Below are 25,202 nucleotides of genomic sequence, written 5' to 3'. Positions count from 1 at the left end.
ATTCGCGAATTCAGCGCCTGGTAAGAGACCGCTCATCCTTGAGAGCTTCGTGTGGACAGTTCCTGCGGATATTTCTCCGGTTGAGGACTTTAGTGGCACCAATGCCGATGACGTGGCAGCCGCTGCGCGAACTCAACTCGGTGCTCGACGACCCAGCGATAAATAAAAGAGCTCGAGAAAACGCAGTCAAGCTCTATCTGCATTCAACAAGTGGCAAGCTGCGGACGTGCACGCTTGACGTTGCACACGCGGAGAGCTCCCTGCCGGGTTGATAATACAAGGGCCGCCAGACGTAGTACATCAGAAGCCTTTGCGGCACGTGTTTCTCCATGTACTGCGGCACGCCCGTGCAAATGAGGTGTGCGTCGTGACGCCTGAATCGCGTGGAGCGCATCCCTTCGCGGGCCTGTGCCGACTTGCGCAACGGGAAGCGTCCACTTACCCGCGCAGCCGCCGCCGGCGACTGCGCCCAGTGGACGACCGATGACGGACATGCGCTTATCGTAAGGTCGTCTTATCGCCGGCGGCCGGACCAATCTCGGCCACTTGGGTGCGCGACGTTAGATTGACTGCCGAGGGCGGGCGCGCTGGTCGCGAGTGCTCAGCGGGCTACCACAGGGCCGCCGCATTCCGACCAGGGCGCCGCGGGCCGCCACCGAATTGGGGCTGCCGGTTGTCAGAGGTTCACTGACCCGCCTGTGTGCCTGAATGGGAGCAGCCCCCTGCCCGCCACTGTGCAGCAGCTCAGCCAACCCGCGGCCTCCTCCACGCTGGGACGCACCTGAGGTCAGTCCCCGACTCTGATTGCTGCCGGACTCACACGCGCCCTCCTGTAGCCCCCATCGGACGCTTGGCGTCATTAGTCGACAGCCAGTCAGTAACGTTCACGCGTTACTTGCAAGTGAGCCGGCTTCAATCACGGCGTGCTCTGTTCCGCTGAGCAGAACATGTTGCTGCATTATCTGGTACAGCTAGGTTACAATTTTAGCAGTTCAGACAAGACTTAACCCTTTAAGGGAGACAAATAAGGGTGATGTGTTTGACTCATTTGTGCCGTCAAAGGTGTGCGCTTGTAAATACTGTCAATGGGACTCGTTGGCCCTTTATGCGAAGAGCAAATTGAACAGCGCCACACAGGATGCTGAAGGAACCACAAAAGTTGAAAGCGTTTGCGGTTGCTTCTGTATCCTGTCTCTTTTCTCACTAGTTGGGCATTATGTTACTAATTAGGGCTTATGTAGGTATCCCGTTTACAGGGCCAAGTGGTGGCTGGTACATTTCAACTCGGAAATGTTGAACGGCTCCGGTGAATGAACACGCACCCATGGTGCTGTCTTGCAACATAAACCAACGCGCTTTAGTATAAAGTATGCGTTGGTTTACGTAGCGCTTTTTGGAAAAGGAGCCTAAGTTTTAAGTAGGTGCTGCGACTGTATATTTGACTGTTTAGAGGTGTTTACAGCATGCATGCTGTTGTACCACTTAGTCTGAAAATGCACTCGTGGTCAAGTTTCTCTCAGCCCTGAAGTTTGTGTCGCTGATATGGAACGGGGCTTGGTAACTCCCTTTTGTTTGAACATAAACAGACACTCAAGGCTTCCCTATCAGTGCGTAAATAATGTTTTACTGTTTAAATCGCAGCATTCATAGTGCAGTAGGAGAAGTAAAGCGTGCGATCGTTATCAAAAGCAATTTTCGCTCTCAAAGTGCATTCGAAAGAAACACTTTTGCCAACAAAACTTCTGCTCGGAGCATTAAGCCGGTTTTTTTTTTCGGCCTTCTACGGTTATCAATTACGCCATCATCTTTATTATCGTTACATGAATACCGGTTGGAGCGGGTACTTACCGGCTTCCGAGCGCTATATAGAAAGATAACGAGTGAGATAGCTACAAAACACCATTCTCTTCACACGTTCTCCGGTTTGTCATAACACTGGCGCTTTAATGTCTTGTGTTAAGGCTGCGGTAGGTTTAGCGCCTTCGTTGCTCCAGGAAGAACAAGATTGGAGAAAGGTTGAAGTTTGGGCTAGTTTGTATACGGTTCCATGAGAAAGTAAGCGCTTTTGATGCAGTGTCCAACTATTTGTCTCTGCCGCTTCGCGACACCTTCGTGTATGATTAGAAAAAACAGCGCAAAACGACAGGACACACAGGAAGGGAACGCACACAGTGCATCAGCGCTGTGTGCGTTCTCTTCCTGTGTGTCCTGTGGTTTTGCGCTGTTGTTTCTGATCATGTACAACCAACAAGCCCACCTCTCCGCACCTTCGTGTAATAATGAAAGCGTCGCACACTACAACAATAGTTTACGCTAGGGGTTGTAATTTCCTTCTACTTGCTCGAAGTTGATAAGGATGGAGGCGGAAATGTTTGAGACCCGTGTACTTAGATAGAGGTGCACGTCAAAGAACCCCAGGTGGTAGAAATTTCCGGAGCTCTCCACTACGGCGTCCCTCAGAATCATATCGTGGTTTTGGGACGTTAACCCCCTAACGACTATTGAAGTTGATCAGGCGGCAGCAAGCGGAATTCCTGTTTGAGCAATGAGTACTATGCACTCACGTGGATCATTGTTTAATGCGTGGTTCAAGGTGAAACTGACCTCACGATCTCTAACGACATAGCTGATTAGCATCCCCTTAGTGTGATTGGATCCTTCAAAGTGGGCGTTATAAGTATCTGGATGGCAGCATACTGCCATGATAAAGTTACTAGCTCAAAAAAAGAGAGAAAAATTAAAGGAAAAGAAGTTGGGACAGGACAAAGTGCCAGGGAAGGAATTAAGGACCCAGAAATGCATATCATTAAATAAACTAACCAAGAAGAAGTGACGCCAGCTATTGATATCAAGAATGGTATGCGGAATGGCTTTAGGTGCCTTCGCTGTAGCTGGCCTTTTATATAATATATATATATATATATATATATATATATATATATATATATATATATATATATCTATATACAATGTTTGACTAAGAATAAGTGAAATGGTGCACTGGAGGATGTTTTTCTTTTCTTTCTTTTTTTCGTGGCCCATAAATCGCGACCAAACTGATCGCGCTTAACGCACGAAAATAGTACAGTGAAGCTCTGTATGGCTAGGGTTCCGTGCATTTTTCCTGTGCGTCAACAAAAACGTATGATACCACTCAAACTGGGCACTCACCACGGGTCCACCAAAAATGAAATAGGGAACACACGAGCGGCAAACACCAATTAAGATCGTGCACGAAAACGGCAAGCGCATGCGGCAAGCTAGACAAGACGACGCATGTCGTGAAACGGAGAATGCGGGAAAAAGACGCAATTACCATGCTGATCAAATGGAAAACTTTAAAGGAGCATGCGCTAAATTCAATGGGGACCTTCAGGACAGACATTTCGGATTGAGTTGCAGGGTGTGTGATCGGCTATGACTTGAAATTCTGTGTCACCTTTGTGTCGTGTGCTCTCTTAGCTGGTCATCTTAGCTGGTCACCTTCACAGAGCGGAATGGCTCCTTATTTTTTTTTCTGTGAACTGTGAAGTTGGTACATCTACAAGGAAACCACTTGAACTACAGAATTTTGCGGCAGGTTGCAAAGGGTCGCACGACTACTCTAGACGATTGTGACGTCAACTGTTAACGTCAGCGCGACCGTCTGCAAGGAAGAGTCAAAAGTGCTGTCGTGAAACCCTTCATGTGCACTTCTAGGCTAAACGCTTCAAATTATTATTTTATTTTTATCTTTTCTTCTTCTTACTCTTCAGGTGTAGAGGCATCTGACCGTGCATGGAGTTGAGGTTCTGGCAGTCGGAGAGAACGCGCACCTCTGCCAGCATGCGGGCAGCCACAGCGTTAGCCCTGCTGTGGACCACGATGTGCGGGGTGACGCTCGGCACGTCACGCGAACGCCAGCAGGCGTCTGCGCTGCGAGAGCGACTTGAGCGCCAGGCCTGGTCCCGGTGCAGCAGCAGCGCGGGCTCGGCGGCTCGGGCGCACGCGGGCCTCGTGGGTCCCGCGGTACTAGAGACGCCGCCCAGGGTCCCTTCTGGCGGCGAACGCCAGACGCGTCAGGCCGAGCCTGGGTCGGAAACAGTAAACAGGGCCGCTTACCTGGTGTCGGCCACGGGCACTCTGGTTGCTGAAGGCACCGATGCGGGCCGCCTGCCCTGGCGACACTTCAGCGTGGCTCTGTGGGTGCGGCCTGAAGGCGGACAGCTTCGAGAGGCAGTCATTCTCGGTGAGTAACGATGAGCCTTGCTCGGTATCCTCGAGGCATATTGCTGTTAGGCTAATCTTGGCTGTATATAGAGGACCGAGGGGACACAGTGAGTTTCTTGTGGGGGCCGGAAGAGAACAGCGTTTATGTGTCCTTTCATGCGCCTCTTCTTACGATCAAAAAGTAAGATTTATAGGAGGCCAGGAAAGAAAGCAGCGTTGACCACAAGTGAGCATCAACAGTAAGCTGAGGAAAGGGGAACATCGGAGAATGTCCTTGAGTTCCTCAAATTTCCCATAGTTTCTTCAGCCTTTACTGGTGGTCAACCACCTGACGTAACAATATCAACGGACGTTGAATGAGAAAATGGCGACAATTTCTTTTGATAGCATGGGTAGATGAAGCCAATAACTTTTTTTTTTGCTGGATGAGTAGTATACCTCATGTAGGAAAGATTATACAGATATAACTATAGCGCCGTACTCACGCATCGGTCTTCCAGAGTATTTGTAAGTTCCCAGTTTTGTTTTCCTTTGGAGCAGTTCATTATATGTGACTGATATATCGAAGCCATTTCATGGTCTTGTTAGAAGAAAGACAGATGTGATTAGTGAGAGGCGAGGAGCCGTGACAGTTGCATATTTTGATGCCCACTACAAAATGACGTCTTAAATCCGTAATGAAATAGTAAACGAACAAAAGCAAGGTAATGGTTCGAGGGGCTCGTTTCTTTGCTACGTCTTAGATACAAACAATGAAGCCAACAGTTATGCAACCGTATATAAACACACGCAGTGACTACAAAGTTTCTAAAAGATTGTTGAATTTTCAGAACTAAGACCAACTGCGAAAGCTTAAAATTATAAGAATGGTGATCATCAAGCTGCTTCATAACGGCACAGAGAACGCAGTATTCAGTGCAATGACACATTTTCACAGAAATTTGGTGCGAAGATTGGTATTGTGCGACAGGAAACGCAGTGTCCCAGCTATTTATGGAGTTCAAACAGATTAACTGTGTAGACACCTGGAAAAAGAAGTAAAAATGACATTATCGAACGAGAAAGGATATAATGCTAATTTGCGTTTGTTAGAACTGGAGATAAAACCTTTGTATATAATGTATAAAGAATGCATCCTTGGCAGACATAATTTATAGCGAATTTATTCATCGGAACGTCGGAGCTGGATTCGCGCCATAAACCATGCTGCGGATAAAGGAATCGTTAGGTTTAAAGGACGTTCATCCCACATTCGCACGCAACGTGATTCAATAGCTTGCACGAAGGCTGACTGCCTTCACGGCATTCTCGCGTATCGGCTTGTTGAACGAGAAATCTATTCCTTAACACTATCTGTGACAGACGACTGCTTATAGAATCTACACTCAGCGTCACGCGAAAAAGACTCCATTGGTGCACAGAGGCATCGTAAACAGACTAGGGAAAGAGATACAAGAAGGTTTGCTACCCTACATTACGGGGAAGGGAAAGATGAAGAGGGGGAAGGGAAAGAGAATGGAAAGATGAAGAGAAAAGCGGAGAGAAGAAGCAGACGTGAACACACACATACAATAAAAAACAGGGGGACGCCAGGTCATTCGGAGCAATTTCGCAGTTATGTGGAGTAAATGATGATTTGAAACAACCATTTATGTTTTAGCAACATAGTTTGACCAGTTAATTGAAGGTCGATTCAAGAAAGAGCATAACTGTAAAAAAATTTACCTCGTGACATTGATCTGCATAACTTTAGAGGGTTAGCTTCTATCAAGTCATGAGGGTGACTTGGAAACAGAAGTCCATCGACAAGTATCCTTTCTTTGCGAATTTGCACTCCTTGGAAAAGTGGCTGACTTCTCCGGAGTGGATCAGCAGTGCCTTGCGCATGCTGGGATCTCGCAAGAGGACATTGAAAGTGCAGTGTTTCGTACGAAAAATAGACAATCACGCTCTGCTTTTTGTCAAAAAGCCCAATTCGGCTTTAAAAATGCGGTTGCACTACTTCAAAACTCGCGAATTATTTGTATCTGCGGAATAATGTTTTCGCAAGAATTTGTAGTGTGCGTTATTTGACGTATTATTTACACACATTGTATTCAGCATGGCCGTCATCTTTAAAACTGTTGTACTTAGATAAGGTACGCGTGAATTGTAAATTTTATTGAATGAAATAAATTACCAATCTTCACAAAAGTATGCGACTTCGAATATCAAATCTAATACCTTGAATATAAACATTAATCTTTATTCAAGGCTCGCGCGGAATCCGTCCGATATAAGAACGAGCGCGATGTTGCTCATGAATTTTCTTCGATTCTGACGGGAACTGGGCCGCTTGGTCTGAGTACATTAGCTACTTCCGTAGAGAAGGAAATTAAAGAATTGTGTGTGTTACCGCATGCTTACTTGGAAAACAAGTATGCCCTTCTGGAACTACGCAATGCTTTATCGCTAATCCACGTAAAAACAGCGAATGGCCCAGACAACTTATTTTATAGCGTTTTTAAATATATCTGCCCCAACGGTACACCGGTTCTTCCGTGGGATGTATATAAACTTAATAATAATAACATGTGGACCGAAGAATAATAACATGGGACACACAACACATATTAAAGGGACACTAAAGAGAAACAATGAATTGGTTTAGATTGATAAAGTGTGCTCGGAGAACTCTTGTGTAGTTTATTTCACCACCGTAGGTTTATTATTAGAGGAGAAAACCAAGTTCAAAGTTTCATTTTTAAATTTCGCGCCGAGCTTTGTAATTCGTGACGTAAAATATTCCAAAGAGCATTTAACGTATTTTGGCGCCACTGGCTCGACGAAATTTCCACAAACTCGTTATGTCAAGTCTCTGGCCTCCTCAGAGGACAATGTACTTCGATTTAACCGATTAGAAACTACGTAGGTCCAAGCAGGCGCCGTCAAAAATATGTGACGTCACGGCAAATGGTGCGGGAATTCCAAGGTGGCGTCGCCACCTGTATTTTCTTTTTGCGCGTTTTCTCGCTTATTAAGCGTCTTCTCGCAGAAAGCGTGGTGTTTTTGGTATCGTGGAAGACTACTTTACTAATGCGAGAAAGATCGTTTTGCTCTTTAGTGTCCCTTTAACATGTGGACGGAAGCATACATCCCCTCGCGTTGGAAGATCACAAAAATAGTGCCGCTGCTCCTGCATGGTAAATCACCGCGACCCTTGACTCATTTCGTACAACCTGTCACACTAGTTGCGTATTTGAAGTCCTTGAAAAAAAAAAAAAGGATTGGCATGAGTTGTAGTGGTGGATTGAGTCGTATAGCAATTTTCCGGAACAGATGGCTGGCTTTACAAGACGCCGTTGCACTATAAACTCCATCTTCTACCTGGTGATGTTTGTCGAACTTGCGATGAACTGTGGGAACGTTGCTGTTGTTGTGTTCATAGATATAAAAAAAGGAACTCGACATGTCTGTATTGTATGGGCTTGCCTTACTGGGAGTGATTGGCTGTACTCTAAAAATGATCGCAAACTTTCTGTGGGATAGACCGATCTACATTCGTACGAATGATGTCGAAACCGATACATACAAAGTGTTCGGAAGTGTACCACAAGCAAGCGTTCTAAGCCAGCGCCTTGTCAACGCTGCAATGACAGGGCTCCCAGAGGTGCTACCTGATGCTTTGGGTATATATATGTATGCTGACGACACATGCATTTATGTACTTCTCATAAGCCTCTCGAAATCAGCAAGCATCGACTCCAGCAAGGACCAATAGCAGTAAGAGATTACCTCAAGAAACGCTGCATGCCTATTTCCCATGCCAAGTCAGTGGCTCTGCCGCGCACTAGAAAGAAACTGAAAAGCTTAAAGCCATTTGTGGACGGCCAGAGCATTGAAATTATGCCTGAGCGTTGCTTCCTTGGTGTTACCCTAGAACGTAAGCTCAAGTAGAACCAACATACGCATATATCAGATCTCGAAAGCCAAATCAACGGCACGATAAATGTTCTCCATCACATCACGTGTAAAAAGTGCGGTGGAACGTCGGCGTCACTACTCCATGTCTATTGCGCCCTCATCTGAAGAAAAAGATTGCCCATTCTACACACTGACTTCAGCTGCTACAAGCACGCAGCCCGCGCGTATGCTTGGGCGTTCCGCAAGCAACAATACGTTTCCGGACATCAGCAGGCGCACGAGAACACCCATTTATTGTTGCGTTGAATTGAATGAGGAATGTTGTCCACGTGATCGACCTTCTTCGCATTTTTAATAGAGCATTCATAACGAGTTTGTACCGTTAGCCTCCTGGTCGATTGCAATTTTCCTCTAGACTTTTAGAATCGTTGAAGACATGCGAGCCGTCCTTATTCCTAAAATCCGGAGTTTCCATTCGTCTGTGGACGTTCATTTAACTTCGTTTTCGAAACATCGCAAATGAATCTATAGAAAAACCGAAATAAGGCACATGTACAGAACAGGCGCTGTCCTGCGTGTACCGGTCTCGCCTTCTTATTGCATCTTCAGTCCCTGTGGCGCAGTTTCTGATATGAATGTTAACCAACACACTGAACTGTCCACCTACCATATCCATGCAACGCTTCCTACAGCTTGCATCATTTGCAGAAGTGGGATAAGCGCTTTTTATTCGCTTTCTCTTCATCCGCGCCCGTCTTTCCTTTTCACTGCTGCACCGGTTTCAGCGAGTTCACGGTCGTTTGCTTGGCCGTATCGCCGATTAGCGGTGGAGGACTGCCAAGATTGTTTGCAGTCGACTGGAGTCGCGGCATATCGGCGATTATCTGACCACGTGCCGCGTCACTAAGGGGTTTCCCGGCAGGCATACGATGTTCTACGAAACGCACGTGTTCGCGCAAGGATTATACTTAATAAGAACTTGTTGTTGGGCGAGTTGGAGAGTACTTAACATCGTGGTTTAGCGCTAAAAAAGACAGGCACATGTGAGAGGCAGTTGTTAGTAGCGCCTGTCCTGTCTCTCACATGTGTCTGTCTTTTTTAGCGCTAAACCACGATGTTATGTCGCGCAAGGATGTTTCATGCTCCGAATTAAGGATAAGAAAGTTGGCTTTTTTTATTCTTTGTGGCTTTTGACTCTGTTATAGCTGCATGTAGGGGGCTGGAGGAGCTAGCTGGGACACCCTATACTTGCATATCCACCTTCACCTCTCACGAAGGAGGTCTCTCAATCACTTCAGAGCACTGCGTTCTAGATGAAAGCTTATTATTACTGTCAAATAAAAAGAAAATACTAGTTATTTATAGATGAACGAGTGAAAGAGACACAATTGAAAGATCAAATCTGTTTCGACTGATAAGTAATCTTACAAATCCTTCTTCCCATGCCCTATGAGTATTATATATAAAAAAAACTCACACCAGTTCCACTCAGTGGAACTGATGTGAATTCTGCACAAACAGCGGAGCTGCGGTTCTCCTGTGCTTCCCTCGTAATTTTCTGTGATTTTCTGCGATCTTATGTCATTTTGTGTGGGTGTCTGTGATTACATTATTTGTAGAATAGAGATGCATGGGAAAGGACCTGTGGCAGCTCCTGCCACACCCGCCTCTGCTACAGTGACCTTAGGCCATATACACGCTGTGCAGCTACCGCTTCGTCCGCGACCGTGTCGGTCGCGTCATCTATGGGTGCATCTTGGAACCGGAGCGTGACGTGCGACGCGGACACTCATCTGTCGTCAGGCCCAGCCCTAGAACAGCTCCGCTGTTAAAAAAAAATAGACGCTCGATATTCCAGTCTTTGAACTTCGCGCCTGAAACGCACGGTATCGACGCATCATTCTGACGCTGCGCATTTCAAAGCATGTTTTGTACTTAAGGCTCCGTGGGGCATAGAAAGCTCCGGAAGCTTATCAAAACTTTGTTTTTTCTAGCATGCAATGTAGTTCATATCTCCTCAAAGGAAAGTAACATGCCGTAACTTTTAGTGGGTGTCGCCACCAGTGTTTCTGTCTTGCGTATTGTCTGGCCCGTACGAAGTCCCCTATTTTGGTACGATTCGCCTTTTTAATGATGCTGTAAAAGGATGATTTACTACTAATAATAAAATATTTATTCTTTCTTGTCCCTCGTCAAAACTGCTATCAGTATATTATTGGTAATATAGGGCCGTTATTACCCAAGATTCGATGCACCTGTTTATGGCAAGGTCTTGCTGCGTCGCGGTTGGCGCTGTGCATGTTATTGTCTCCGTTCTTCTTACCGCCTTGGCTTGCTTCTCAACAAGTATTGGGCATTTGATAACGTCTGTTTGTGTATTGTAATGCACATTCGCGGCCATCTCAAGTGTCGACTATCGTATCGTAAAGAAAACTTCCTGTTGGAACTTGCATCGCGTGACACTTCATTGTACTGTAACCCGCAGGCGATGTCTACTAGCCTGTCATCGCGCCGATAAGTTTTCCCATATGGCCTTCATTGTTGCTAAAGTCGACGAGCTGCGCTTCCCTTTCAGGAAGTGCGTCAGAAGAAAGGGGGTGATCGAGCAGCACTGCTGTATCTTCCGCAGTGTCTGTCCTTCAGACGGGATATCGCGGAAGCTGTCCGCGCGGTGCTATCTTGAATGCTTCTGTCGGCAGTTTCTCTGATGGGTGCACAAGTACCTTGGAAAGTGGGGCGAAGGACTCCCACTCAAAGCGCGCCGAAATCATATCAGGTCTAGAGCTCCAACCAAGGCCTAGGCTCTTGCAAAGAACATCTGTCGAGAACTGATCAATTGGCGCTAGTGCGTGCTACTGCGCCTTTTTGAAGACTTTAGATAGATATGTGGGATGACGTGAGGCGTTCACTTTCCCACATATTTTATTGCTGCGTACTCTCCGATGTACAACCACAGCCGCTGTCGTTCTTGCGGGCGTCTTCTTCTGACGCGCTAGGCTCGAACGTGCGGAGCAGCTGAAGCGCAACTTCGTCGTCTTCTCTCGCGTTGACGGCTCGCCATAGATAGATAGATAGATAGATAGATAGATAGATAGATAGATAGATAGATAGATAGATAGATAGATAGATAGATAGATAGATAGATAGATAGATAGATAGATAGATAGATAGATAGATAGATAGATAGATAGATAGATAGATAGATAGATAGATAGATAGATAGATAGATTGATTGATTGATTGATTGATTGGTAGTCGCACCCAAGGAGGTTGAAAAAAAACTTCTGGAGTGGAGGCGGCGCGCCGCCGCTGAAGCCGACGACCGCCATATTGCTCCAGGCAGAAAACGTGTGGGTCGTCGCTAGAGGCCGCCGGAGTTCCACAGATGGCGAATTTCCCCACTCCTTTGGTGGCAAGCGAGTGTTGTGGATGTCTCATTTGTTGGACTGCGATCCTCTCGATAACCACATTTACAATTTGTCGAAGATTGCCAAGCTGTACATAAAAAACGCCGGGCCTGCGCGCTGCGCGCAGCACAGTCGCAGCGAAAGCTGGAAGAGCGGCCTTTCTAGAGCCCGTTCCAAACTCTCTTGGGGAAACTAATACAAGTACACTTGCAAGGTACCGACTACGCCGCAAATCATAATTTTCGTGAAGAACGGAAGCAATCGCTATGCCATTATTCGTCTTTCTGTGGATAAGCGAGATACCCGCTACACATCTGTAAGGCATTATGTGAACTTTGTTGATGCTGCCTGTGGTTGACGGATGAAGAGTTATTGCTGAGCCTTTTGTAATAGATTTGAAGCAATTAACGATCCGGTCACTCGTTGCGCAATTAGCATTGTGTGACGCCTGGTCGTTATTTTACTCTTCTGACACGCTATATTACACATTTAACGCGATTCCTTGCCCGACATGACGCCTGTAAGGATGTTTTTGCAAAGTAGTTCCAGTCACTAGCGTGGCTCTGTGGTAGAATACTCGACTGCCATGGAGAGGACCCGGGTTCGAATCCCATATTAGCTTGCTTATTTTTATTTATTTCATTTTTTCTTATTTCGCGCGATAGTAGTTACAGACACCGGCGGCGACAGCGGCCGTTCTGATCTGATAACAGCTTTCGCTGTAAAATCAGGCTTCACCACATTTCAAAAGAAATCAACAGGAAAAAAATTCGGCAGATCCCACGCGTTGTGGGAATCTGTTTCATGCGAAGCAGTCAGCGAGTTCTTCTATGCTGTATTTTATAGTTTTGAGCCAAGCGTTACGAGGTGGATCAACGTGTTTTTGCAAGGGTAGTAGCTGTTCGCACATCGTGGGCTTACCAGGCACGTCTACAACACTGGCCTTTAAAAGGCAACTTTATGGTGCAACGTAACGCCAGCCCTCACGTTAGAGTACATATGTCAGTATTATCGAAACTAAGTGCACATTATGGTGCAACCATGTGGATATCATACGTAACTTTCGTTAATGTATTCCTCTGAATCGAGCAATGCTTCAATATAGCTTGCTGAAACACAGGAATACAAATGTAACGTTTATTACACTGCTATAAAAGCGGAGCCAACACTGGAACCCCAGACGTTAATCTGATATGACCCCTGTATCGTAGGAGTGCATACGTACTGTGCATTGCTTTCTTGCAAAATTAGATAGCCAGCACCACAACCACACTTGACGTTGCACCGACATTACGCCTGCATAGGCTGTTTTTCCAAACCAGTCTATATACCCGACGTGCCTCTGTGGTAAAATACTTGATTGCCACGCAGAATGCTTGGGTTCGATTCCTGCTGTGATCCTAATATTTATTCTTTCCATTCGTCGGGTCAACGCTGCCGATGTCGGTTTTCCGAACGCTCTCGCATTTAAATTACTAATGTCTGTTTTCGCCGTTCCTGGGTAGATACAAACTGTCAGTCACATGTGGCGCATACCCGTATACCGCGGCCAGTGGTAAACGGCTATGTGCCCCACGTGTCCTGGAGGAAAGGGTTTGATGACGTGCGCGACAGAATTTTCCCGTTATTCATGTCATGATATGACAGCCATATTCATCAAATCCTCTTACCCTCCCATGCCGATTTTGGTCTACACCAAGTTAAGGAGGCGATCATGAGAGCACCCCGGGGTAGGTGGCTGGGTAGATAGATTCGTAGATAAAGACGCTGAATGTGCCAAAGGTTCGCTAAGAAATGCTTCGCATTTAAAACTCCCAGAGCGGAGTAAGAACGCGGCTGACAAGGACTGTTAATTTTAAAAAATTATAGACGAGTCTAAACAATTGCTGCAGCAAGCTAGTCAATTATTCTGCTTTCGTATCTCTTCTTTTGCTGTGTTTAGTTTTAAGGGCGCGCGTTTCATACGGTTAGTTTCGTGACTGTCTGCATTATGATGCATTTTGAAGTTATTTTGGATTTGTTGCTTTATCGATTCACGTATAAACCACATTGTATATTCTTCATTTTTCTTTTGAAATTGTATAAAAGCCGGGGATGAATAAAATTTTATGTACCCCTTATTAACTCCTCCATGTGCTTCATTTCGGGAATGCTGGAAGCGAATGTTATCAGGCACGCTTCAGCCCATGTATTATGCCGTAAGAAACTGCCTTCTTCAATCTTGCAGGACAACAAAAAAATTCGGCCAAATAATAAGTGACACTAACTATCTAGTTCTTACGCTCAAACGCCCCCGCGGAAGCTCACAATTACGCTGTCCGCGCTCAAGCTGCGCTGACTGTTGCCTGGAGCAAGATGGCTGCCAACCGGTTTCCCAGGCTTCATCCGCTCGCGTGGGCGCGTATAGGGGACCTCCACTCCAGAAGCTTTTTTTTTAAACCTCCTTGGTCGCACCATTAATGAGAGAGTATTCCGCTTTGTGGCCTCAATGCTTGCGCTGCACACGCCTAAAACCAGTCTTGCGAATATTGGCCTATAGTGTTTTCTCCGTAAACGGTGTTGTTACAATACTTACTTGTGCAAACTCTGGCTCTTCAAGCCTTCAAAGACTATGGGTAGTACATGGATTTACCTTTTCGTCATGCTTTCGGCTTCAGACACATGCGTAGGCTTGTTTATTACATTTCCTGGCTTCTGTTTTAAATAAAGGTTTGGCTGTGTGGACGAGTTAAAATCAATAATGCCGAAAGCTGCAGTTGCCGCAGTGACTTGACTAAGATTAGTGAAGTTTTCATTTCTCTAAGACAGCAGCGGCTGAACATCTGTACAGCGCCGGCATCAATGCAAGCGTCTCTTTTGTTGTCACTGTTTTCAAGATCGGCATGCGCCGTCATATCTCTCAATTTTTAGATTTTGCTCTGGGCTGTGTCCGGCGGTGGTGGTGGCGTCCGCGCTCCACTGCGCATGCGCCTGCTCTCTCTCCCACTCTCCTCCTTTACGCAGGTGTTCGGTCGCCTTCTCTCCTCTCCTCCCACATGCTGCAGCCGCGCCGCAGCCAAATGCAGCCTGTAACCCACTCTCTCCTCTCCCTCCCCCATTTCATGTGTATATAAGCGCGATGAATGCAAATAGCGCGAAAAAACGTAAGACTAGACGAAGAAGGCTACAGCACAAGCGCATACTAACAACTGAACTTTTATTAGAAAGACGAAAATATATAGGCAGCCCAAACCACATGTTCACCACGAACGCAACCGAAAACCTTAGATGTGCGCATCCAGGTATGTTATCTCTGCCTTATTTAACGCAAGGGAAGGCTTTGCCACACAGTCACCTCCAGCTTTCAAAATGAAAAAAGCCTCAACTAGCTCACGTGCCGTCTGGTCCCTATGACGTGCGAGCACTTTCGCATCAGACAAGCGAGGAGTACACCTACACTCACGGCAGTGCAGGGCCAAATTAGACGACGGCTGCCCATTCAAAGATCGACGGTGATCTTGCAGGCGCGCATTCAGACAGCGGCCTGTTTGTCCTATATAGTATTTACCGCATGTGAAAGGCACCTGATATACAAATCCCTTACCACAAACCGAAGGGCTGTCCCTGTGTTTCACCTTACACTCATGCCATTTCTGCGCAGTCCCATCCACCTGAAAGGAAGGTTTATTCACACATTTGCATCGTGACCCCATTTACACAAAAAACGTTGATCCACCTTGCAACGCAAAGGTGTGCTTTACTTCGGCTAGCGCCTGCAAGTGGTTGGTGTAGCTTCCTTACGTTACAAAGGGTTGTATCAAGAAAGCAAAAAAAGAAAAGATAGAGACGAGATATCACGCTAAAAAGCAGATGAGACACGTTATTGTAAAAACACAGGCTAAGTGGCAGCTGCTCACCACCCCGCTCTTAAACATTATCATCATCATCAACTACGCTAAGGCCGGAGAAAGAGCTCCATGTTCACGTGGCGAGCTCTGCTTCTGCTTTCTTTTAAATGCGAAGCATTTCTTAGCGAACCTCAGGCACTTTGGGCGTTTCTATCTATCTATCTATCTATCTATCTATCTATCTATCTATCTATCTATCTATCTATCTATCTATCTATCTATCTATCTATCTATCTATCTATCTATCTATCTATCTATCTATCTATCTATCTATCCGCCCACGTCTGGGCGCTCTCACGGTCGTCTCCATAGGTTGTAATATACCAAAATTTGCATAGCATGTGATGAGTGTATGACGAACACGATTCGCTGGTGATTACATGAATAACGCCAAATACCTGTCGCGTACGTCATGGAACCCTTTCCCTCAGTCACGTGTGGCACATACCTGCATGCCAGAGTTCATGTTATGCGGGTATGTGACACAGGTGATAACAGAGTCTCAGGCAGGCAGGCAGGCAGGCAAAGAACTTTACTATCCGGAGGCGGCGCTCGACCCCCCTTAGTCTCAATCAACGCAGTAACCGCGAACATACACATTGACACGGAAGAAAAGTGATAGTAATAGTAATTGTAGGGGTTTTACGTCCCGAAACCACGATATGATTATGAGAGACGCCACAGTGAAGGGCTCCGGAAATTTTGACCATTTGGTATTCCTTAACGTGCACTGACATCGCACAGTAAGCGTGCCTATAGCATTTCGCCTGCATCGAAATGCGACCGCCTCGGCCGGGATCGAACACGTGACCTTCGGGCCAGTAGCCGAGCACCGTAACCACTACACCACAGCGGCCGACGCAAGGAAACAGGGGCGTAGCCAGGGGGGGGGGAGGTTGGGGGGTTCAACCCCCCCCGAAATTTTTCAATTTTGCTTGCGTATATATACAAGCGCACATACAAACGCACGCACAAACATACATAAAGTATGGTTGAACCCCCCCCCCCGAAAAAAATTTCTGGCTATGGGCCATCCAGCAAGCCCGCGAGGCTGCGAAGAGGCAAGACCTCGACGTCCCCACGTGGGAGGCCTAGGCCAACGAACCTAAATTGCTGGTTCATAATAAAGTTTATTCCTCCTCCTCCTACGCCCCTGCAAGGAAAGTTAGGGAGCTGAAGACAGAGCACTCCTGGAAGACGCTGAGCTACCATCCACTCGTCCACGTGGTCCGCAACGTCGAGCACGTTGATTGCGCAAAAACCGGGGTCAATGCTTCCTACAGTAACTTTGCCGAGAGGACCATGTCCCTCACGATTACCGGTGACTTCAGCATTGGTTTATCAAAACCCAACAACACCTGGTTCTTAGACGGCTTGGATGTGGACAGGGCATCACAAGACCTCGGTGGCACATCCAGGACAGAAGGCATCATAGATCATTTCTTCGTAAAAGCCATCCGCGGTGTCCGCCAGCTCTACTATACCTCGGACTTCACTACACTTAGACCGTTCGTAGCCGCGATCACGAACGGATCCGCTAAGAAGTCCTGTCTAGCTGCTGGTGCGCACTGGTCACGGTGATGACGACCTTATTCAAGAACTGCCAAGAACCCCTTCCACACATGCACAAGGGTTCGTGAAACGTGCGTGCGTTCTCCGTCATAATGGATAAGTATAAGCATAACATCTGTAAACTCTAACAACTGTGATTATAACGTACGCGCAGTGCGCCTGCGCGTGCCGCTCGGCTGTGTAATCTAGGGAAACTTTTCTGAATAAAACTTAGTTGCGAGTAGCGCCTGTCCTGTGCATCTGTGTTCCTTCATTGTCCTATTCGAATTCGCGCTATCCAGTATTGAAGAATATAAGCACTATATATCAGCTTACTGCATCTGGTGTTGGTAACACCTATGTTGCTGCTGGCATCGTTAATAATAATAATTGTTCGGCTTTAACGTCCCAAAACCACGATATGATTATGAGAAATGCCGTAGTGGAGGGCTCCGGAAATTTTGACCACCTGGAGTTCTTTAACGTGCACCTAAAGCTAAGTACACGAGCCTCAAGCATTTTCGGCTCCATCGAAAATGCGGCCGCCGCGGCCGGGATTCGATCCCGCGACTTGCGGGTCAGCAGTCGAGCACCATAACCACTAGAACACCGCGGCGGGTACTGTTGGCATGGTTAAGCAACTGTAAATAACTGGTTATATAACACATGTGCGACTCTTCAAAATATGCGTGTGCGTATACCATTTGCACATTTCTCTAGCGTAATCCCGTAACGTTTCGCTCAATGTGAAAAATTACGACACAGTCACCCTCCTGCGCATGCTTCGCATAACATCGATTCCCACGGTACGTGGGATCTGCCACATTTTTATATATATATTGCTTATCAGCGCTTACATTTTGGGAACATTGAAGCGCAAAAACATTCACATAGATGGAGAGACACAGGACAGGCGCTAACTTTCATTTACCTTTATTTGAGGCTTCGCCAGCATATGCTTAATGAGAAACGAACATGCGTAGTAAGACAAATGCAAGCCCATAGTCACGTAACACGAAATCACATCAGAAAAAAACGTTCAGGAGATACCCAGTCTCTGTATTCCAAAGCTTCACAGAAGTATCACTAACATACATATCTACCCCCTTCCTGATATGATATGCTCGCGGCATCCTATCCCGACCTTTGCCCGGAATCTTTATCTCGTTCAGTCCCGGCTGACAGGCCCTGCAACCTGCGCAATGATCAGTCAAATTAGTCCACTTGCTCTTAACGGCCCGTAAATGCACCCCCCCCCCCCGCTTACAGTTGCGTCATTCTGTGGTCCCAATTGAAAGAAGAACCGTAGACACGTACCATGGCCAGTGACATTTTACGACCGGTGCGCTCACGCGAGTGCCCGACTCCAAAGCGACCGTGGAAGTTCCAAGCAGTACCTGTTATAGTAGGCATGCGTGCGTGTTACCTTTCACTCGCTCGCAAAACGCGGCTACGGCGAAAGCAACGGGCTTCCGTTCTCAACTTGGACCATCTTCGCGCCACGCAAGCGTTTCATACGCAGTCGCTATCGAATGATCTACGCACACACGCGTGTTTGTTTGCGACTCCCGAACCTGGTGAGGGGCCCCTTAAGACGCATCGATATAACGTTAGCTCTCCGTGGGTGGTTTTCGACATAATTAGAGTATGGATATTTCATCAGATTGGTTTACAGTCGAGAAGCCAGTGACTGTTTTGTGGTGGCTTTTCGACCACGTGAAAGTGATCGGTGACTGAATTATTGTGGCCAACTCATCGCATTGCAGCAATAACGAAACTTGACTAACATGAATGCGCAGTGGGACCAATAAGTAATAACGCGTAAAAAATAGGACGCAGAGAAAGAGCTCGTCCGGTTGTTTCTGTGAATAACACTTTTATTTCTCGTTTCGTTCATGCGCATGAACGTACAGAGGCCCGCGACGTGTGCTCCCCGCTGAGCAGCAAGCGCTGGTCGCTGCAGATCGACGGCGACGGCCGTGATGGCGAGCGAAGTGGGCACTTCACGCTGCACCTGCAGGCGGCCCGATCGCAGGAGACGTCGGTGTTGCGAAGCCCGGTGCCGTACGTGCCCGGACGATGGCACCACGTGGCTGTCTCCTTCGACGGAACTCACACGCGACTGTTTGTCAATGGCGCGCAGGTACGTATCCGTATAGACTGCACTAGTTACCGCCTCCAGTCTAAGCCGCTGTGGTAGCTCAGCTCGTAAGGTGTCGTGTTGCTTAACTCTAGGGCGCTGGTTCGGTTCCCGGCTACGACGGCCGTAATTCGACGGGTAAAGAACGCACATGTGCTTGGATTTATGTGCACGTTATAGAACCCCCAGTGGTCTAACCTTCGCACGCAAACTCTTTCGCGGGAAGTTCTTCATAAAAATATCTCGTGTGAGTCATATCTTTCAATAAAAATGTCCTTACTGGATTGCAACCACTAACAATTCGTAATTAAAAACACGAGGCCAAAAGGTACTAAGTAGAGCACCGATTACGCGAGATGTTGGTGTTAAAGAGCATGGACAGCATGGTCGAAAAAGCAAATTATACACAAACGGACTCATGAGTCGACTTACTGAGACTCACTCAGACTCAGACTGGACTCCTTGATCTGAGTCTGAGTGAGTAATATTTTGGTGAGCTTGAGTCCGAGTGAGTCCGGTTGAGAAAAACTTTGGTGAGTGAGTCCGAGTGAGCCCGAAGGGCAAAATATATTTCATTAGTGAGTCTGAGTGAGCTCCACATTTTTTGCCGACCTATGGCGTGCATAAATAATTTCATTAAAAATTTTACCCGATCCTAATGTTCCCTTTAAGTGTATTTAATGACGCTAGCCCCGAGCGTTTGTTTCGCTTCCCTAGGTCATACCCGCATATCCGACGAGGGCATTATCAATCGTCACGTAACTGACCAGCATGTCGCGTTACTGACGTCGCGACCTATCACTGGCTATCAGTAATGGTAGTCATACATTCGTGCCCTTCCATGCCAATTTAGGTATATAAGAAGGGAACAGGATTATTTAATTCCGCATATTTTCTGATTTTATAGCAACACCCATTCGGTGGTGTGTCTGGGGTGCTAGCGCCATAAAATAAAGCGACCCTCTATATCTTATTTCATTAGTGGCGTTGTCCCTTCATCTTGAGCACCGGTTTCAATTAAACAACAAGAGCTAATTAAAACACTGCATCTTAGATGATAGAAGTGTTTTTCCGCTGCATCAATGCATTTATACCAAAAAAAAATATCTGTGTGAATGTAGTACAGTCGCTGATTATTCGAGCACACCGCCTTTCACTCATCGGCTTTCACACCTGACTTACAATAACGCCTCTGTGTGAATAATCCAAACGTTATTTTGCAAACATTGATTGATTCATTGAACAATTGATGATTATCATATTTTATCTCAAGTCCACCGCCACTAGCCATGCCGAAAAAGAGACGTTATTTGAAATGCAATGTCTCAGAAAATTTAGCTGTGCTTATTGGAAGAAGGTGGCATATTCGTACTCTGTAGCACCAACCCCCTCATGTGTGTAGACACGGGGTTGCTAGACTCAGCTGTGACATAAAAGAGTGTCACCAAGGCAGGTTATAACAGCCGATTTAGCTACCGAAGCTTTGTAGTTAGTGTTGTGTCGTTTTCAATTTACCTTTACACCGCACCCTTCTGTCTCACTTTCCGTCTCTCTCCTCGTTCCCGTAAATGTGAAACGCGCAGACAACAAGATAAATGACTGAATGGCCAACCGACTTCACCCTTGTTACTGCTAAGGTCTCGCCAGCCTCACCTTTTCGATGTCATGGCGACAGCCTTAATGTTTCCCAGAGAAACCACGTGGTTTCAGTAGTATTAGAACGATAGTTCTCTTTTCCTACTTGCCGCGACTTTGGAGGGTATGTGTGTTCGTGGTTCTTCGAGAAGAGGCAATGGAGAAAGAGAGGCAATGTAAAACAACCAGCTGAAGAAGGGCGACAGGATTGGTTGCCGCTAGCGTTTACGTCACGCTCCAATTAGGTGAGAAGTCGCGCGCGCCAGGGAAAAGAAGGGCAGGGCCGCTGCCTGATGACCCGAGGGATGCACCACAGCAGAGTCGCAACAAGGCACACATCGCGCACGTGGTAGACTTGCGGGCGGCATGCTCATTACGTTACACATTGGTGAAAAGAAACCAGTGCCAGCTATCTGCGTACACTTCAGCGCTATATACGTATATACAAACGCGTATACTAGTTGAGTCTCAGTGTATAATTACTACAACCACAAGCCTACAGCACTGGTACTGCATAAAAAAAGTGGGCAATGGTACACGATTGCGTGGTGCCATTGAACTCCTCAGCACATTTATATCGGGGAGCTATCGCTTGACTTAGACAATCCTCCCCCTCCTCCCGGTGGACCTCGCCCACTTGTTGTCTCTGCCCTTTTCTTACCTTCGTACAGGTTGCCGTGAGCAGCAAGCAGAAGGGCAGCATGTTCCAGAAGTCCGGATCATCATGTCGCAGTCTGTCGTTGGGTGGGACACGCAGCCGCCACTATCGGGGCCTCGTGGACCGGCTGCGCTTATGGGGCCGTGGCCTTCAACACGCACAGGTGCACCGCGACCTCTGGCAACCGGAGGACGCTCAGGGTGCGCTAATAGTGGACCACTTCGAGTCTCTGGATCAGTGGGAGTGGACCGGCGGCGCGGCACAGCTGGTGCAGACCCCTACGCCAGGGCGCCTCGAGGGCATCCAACTGCAGCCCGCTCCTTGCGGGTTCACCGTATGCGACGACCCTGACATGGTTCTTAGCTACCAGCGCCACTGGAGCCTCAGGACGCCTAAGAGACTCAGGTGCGTCCCACGTGCCTCCTCATGGACACTATCATTTATGTTCACACATGCATTCTGATATTAGCATTTATTTCTCTATATGTCTTTTAAAGTACTCCCTGTAATTATTTCCTGATCAACTTGAACTTGAACTGCACACCTTTCTAATGAGAACTATTTCATCTACACAGCAATATTTGTAGGTAACCAACTTCTCTAATACGCTGGGGTACTTAAAATAAGTTTACCTCGGGGTAAAACAAACTTTGAAATATTGTACTCTTCTCGTAAATTTTGCATGAAATGCGCAGAAAAGCGACTATGTTAGAGCAACACCTTTTCTTCAGTCTTCAGAACAGGTAATTAGGAAAACCTTTCTTTCTTCAATGACCATGTTGCTGGGGAAGGGGTGGGGGGATATTGCTAGTGGTGTCTGGGGGATGAGGCTTGAAGGATTATTTTAGAAACGAGCTGTAATTCATTCCTAGTAAGTTTTAAGATCAAATGGCATGTGCGGGAAAGGGAAAGAATTTGTGCGATTTGAGCTCTCAACCATTTGCATTTGCGACAAAAGCCGTAGCAACTGCTTTTCATGTGGATTCCCACTGTGTGCTGCGTATGAATACTGATGTCTACCACAGACGACCCCAGACCAGCTTGATAGTTATTTGGCTCGAGATTTCGGCATTGATGATTTAAAAGCAAAGATATGGTAATATTACTCAGTGAAAAATCTCCAATGTATCGTGTTATGACTCACGACAGAGGTGATAGTGATGTCCTTCAATAGAAACAAAAAATGTTAAACACTCAGGCCTCGTGACTTGGCGGTCGGATTCCGTGTTTCAGGTACAGGGTGGTCAACGTCAAGAATTCTGACGGATCTAATCCAACCGTAACTGAGGAACAAATTCAGAGGCAGCATGCAGCTCTAAACAGAGCTTTTGAGCCGTACAACATAACTTGGGAATTAACACAGGTGAGAGTGTCATTCTTTTTTATATATATTTTTTACGTTGTAAGTAACGGCCGCTATTGCGGACTCTTGACCAGCTTGCCTCTTGGCTTATAAAGGTCATACAGTTTAATTATGTGCGCAAATTTCTGTAACAAACGTTCCAAGTCGCTTGCGACAATTTCTACATACTGCGCGCCATTGGTTGATGGCGATACAAATGTACACCCGGCGGCAAAAGTTTACGGGACGTGGGTTCTACTGCAAATGCGAATTTCTGCTCTGTCAATGCATGATCAATCTACATGCTAATCTAGCATGTAGGTCGCAAGAACTACAATAGGCTGGAATATTTAATTGGAGGCGACGTTCCCAGGCAAAGCGGGAATATAGCTTTCTAGAAAATTTCGTACCCGTAAACTTTTGTTGGCAGCTTTCCTTGCGTCTTCCTTTAACAGAAGGTGGCCCGTAAGTTCTGCTCGTCACAATAAGTAACCAACATATTTCACGAGCAATTTCACAGCTTGCGTTATTTTTTTGTAAGGTGAAAACGTAGCAGGCATCACGCGCCCGTAGGTAAACCATTTCGCGTTATTGACACTCGCGTATCATTTCGTTCTGTAAACACGAGGTGCCGTTTCAGAATGCAATCAGAGACGCCCTCTTTTCGAGACACACCACTACACTCCTAATAAACTTGGGGTACGCGACTGACACCAACGCGAGACCCGTTTCTGTCACACATCCAGCGCTACACATGTTTGCAGGCGTCAGTGCTGAACAGCTCCTTACGACGAAGGCAGGTAACCCTAGGGTGCCCATCTTACAATCTGGGCGATGGCATCTGCAACCCAGATTGTCAACTTGTGGCCGGCGACGGGGGTGACTGCGATCCGCCCTTGGAGTCATGCGACCCCGCCATGGTAGGCGATGGCACTTGCCACAAGGCGTGCAATCAGGCTGTCAACAGCTGGGACGGTGGAGACTGCTGCCTCTCGAGCGAGAATAATGGCAACTGCTTGGACCCGGCTTCTCCGAACCGGTGAGCAGTGTTTTTTTTTTCTTTTTTTGTTTTTTTTTACAGTGGAGCTGTTAAGCTTTCGTAATGACGTTAGTCGTCCACAGAAAACTGTCACCGTCAGAAAACTAACCCCTTCACTATCATCTGCCTCTCGGAAATATGGCTGTCAAACGCTGATATTGTGTTATTTGGCATTCCCGGTTATACAATGGAAGCATGCGTCCGTAAGGACACTCGTTATGGCGGTTCAGCCATTCTGATTCAAGATAATCAGTCGTATCGTCGTCGCCACGATCTGTATTTCTCATGTTCTAATGTTGAGTCTGTATTTTTGGAATTCGACACGTCATTCCTTTCCGCTAACAGTAGAAACACAATCATTGGATCTATATACCGCTCCCCGTCATCTTGTCCTACTCTCTTTTGCTCTCAACTGGATGCTATCTTGAACGTCATTGCTAATGAAAACAAGAATGTCATCATTCTCGGTGACATAAACATAGACATTACTAACCCTACTGATAGTCATTGCTCTAACTACACCGCATGCTATGAAGGCTATGGCCTGGATTCACTAATAGCTGTCCCCACCAGATGTCCCCCTTGTGGTTCTCAATCATTAATAGACCACATATTATCAAATTTACAAATTGAGCAACTCGCTGGTGTAATCACTGTTCCTATTACGGACCACTACCCCGTGTTTGCGTTGTTAAACTCAACCAACAACCGTACGCATAGAAACACAAGAAAAACCCACTTTAACACTTCCAAGTTCATCAAACAAATTGCAGAGACAGATTGAAAATGGATTCTTTCGGCAAGTGATCCAGTCATAGCATTCCAGCAATTTAATAACAAAGTTAGAACGGCGTACTTACAGTGTATGAGCATAACACAGGTCTCACGCTGGTTTTCAGCTCCAAGAAACCCATGGATAACAACATCGCTCTTACAAAGCATTAATAAGCGTGAAAACCTACACAAAAAGATCAAGCGTCAGCCTTTCAATGAAACGTTGAAGTCGCGATACGTAGCTTATTCTAATACACTCGGCAGACTCTTGAAAGAAGCTAAGCGCACCTACTTTGAGAATGCAATAATTAAACACAAAAATGACACTCGTAAAACATGGGATACAATCAGGTCATTTCTTCATTTGTCTTCACCTAGCCGCAATCCTAATAGACTGAATACAGGAACAAGGGTTCAATGCTTTCTTCTGTCCTACACCTGATCATTCACAGTCAACACTCAATCACAGTCACACAGTCAATACTCAATCAACACAGTCAATACACAATCAGACCCCTTATTCATTTTACCTATATCCCACATCACCGAACGAAGTATCCAATGCAATAACAGGCACGTAGCCAGGATTTTTTTTCGGGGGGGGGGGGGGGGGGAGGCCTAATTGTTCGAAAGAAAGTCTTTCCATGGCAAAAAGAA

General features: G+C 46.5%; 1 protein-coding gene across 1 annotated transcript in view; it reads left to right on the top strand.

Moving 5' to 3' along the window:
- The first annotated feature begins 589 nt into the window (after window positions 1–589).
- Window positions 590–25,202, top strand: part of LOC119394040 (pappalysin-1) — a 57,029-nt gene continuing 32,416 nt past the window's right edge. Inside the window, exons 1-6 of the mRNA XM_037661257.2 lie at window positions 590–786; window positions 3,756–4,228; window positions 18,871–19,100; window positions 21,404–21,795; window positions 22,624–22,753; window positions 23,497–23,771. Coding sequence (XP_037517185.1) covers window positions 3,778–4,228; window positions 18,871–19,100; window positions 21,404–21,795; window positions 22,624–22,753; window positions 23,497–23,771 — 1,478 coding nt within the window. The 5' untranslated portion in view covers window positions 590–786; window positions 3,756–3,777. The remainder of the gene's footprint in view (window positions 787–3,755; window positions 4,229–18,870; window positions 19,101–21,403; window positions 21,796–22,623; window positions 22,754–23,496; window positions 23,772–25,202) is intronic.

Source organism: Rhipicephalus sanguineus, chromosome 1 (assembly GCF_013339695.2).
Source record: "Rhipicephalus sanguineus isolate Rsan-2018 chromosome 1, BIME_Rsan_1.4, whole genome shotgun sequence".
Classification (NCBI taxonomy): Eukaryota; Metazoa; Arthropoda; class Arachnida; order Ixodida; family Ixodidae; genus Rhipicephalus; species Rhipicephalus sanguineus.
The sequence above is the reverse complement of the archived record's forward strand: the minus strand, read 5'-3'. Positions and strand labels throughout refer to the sequence as shown.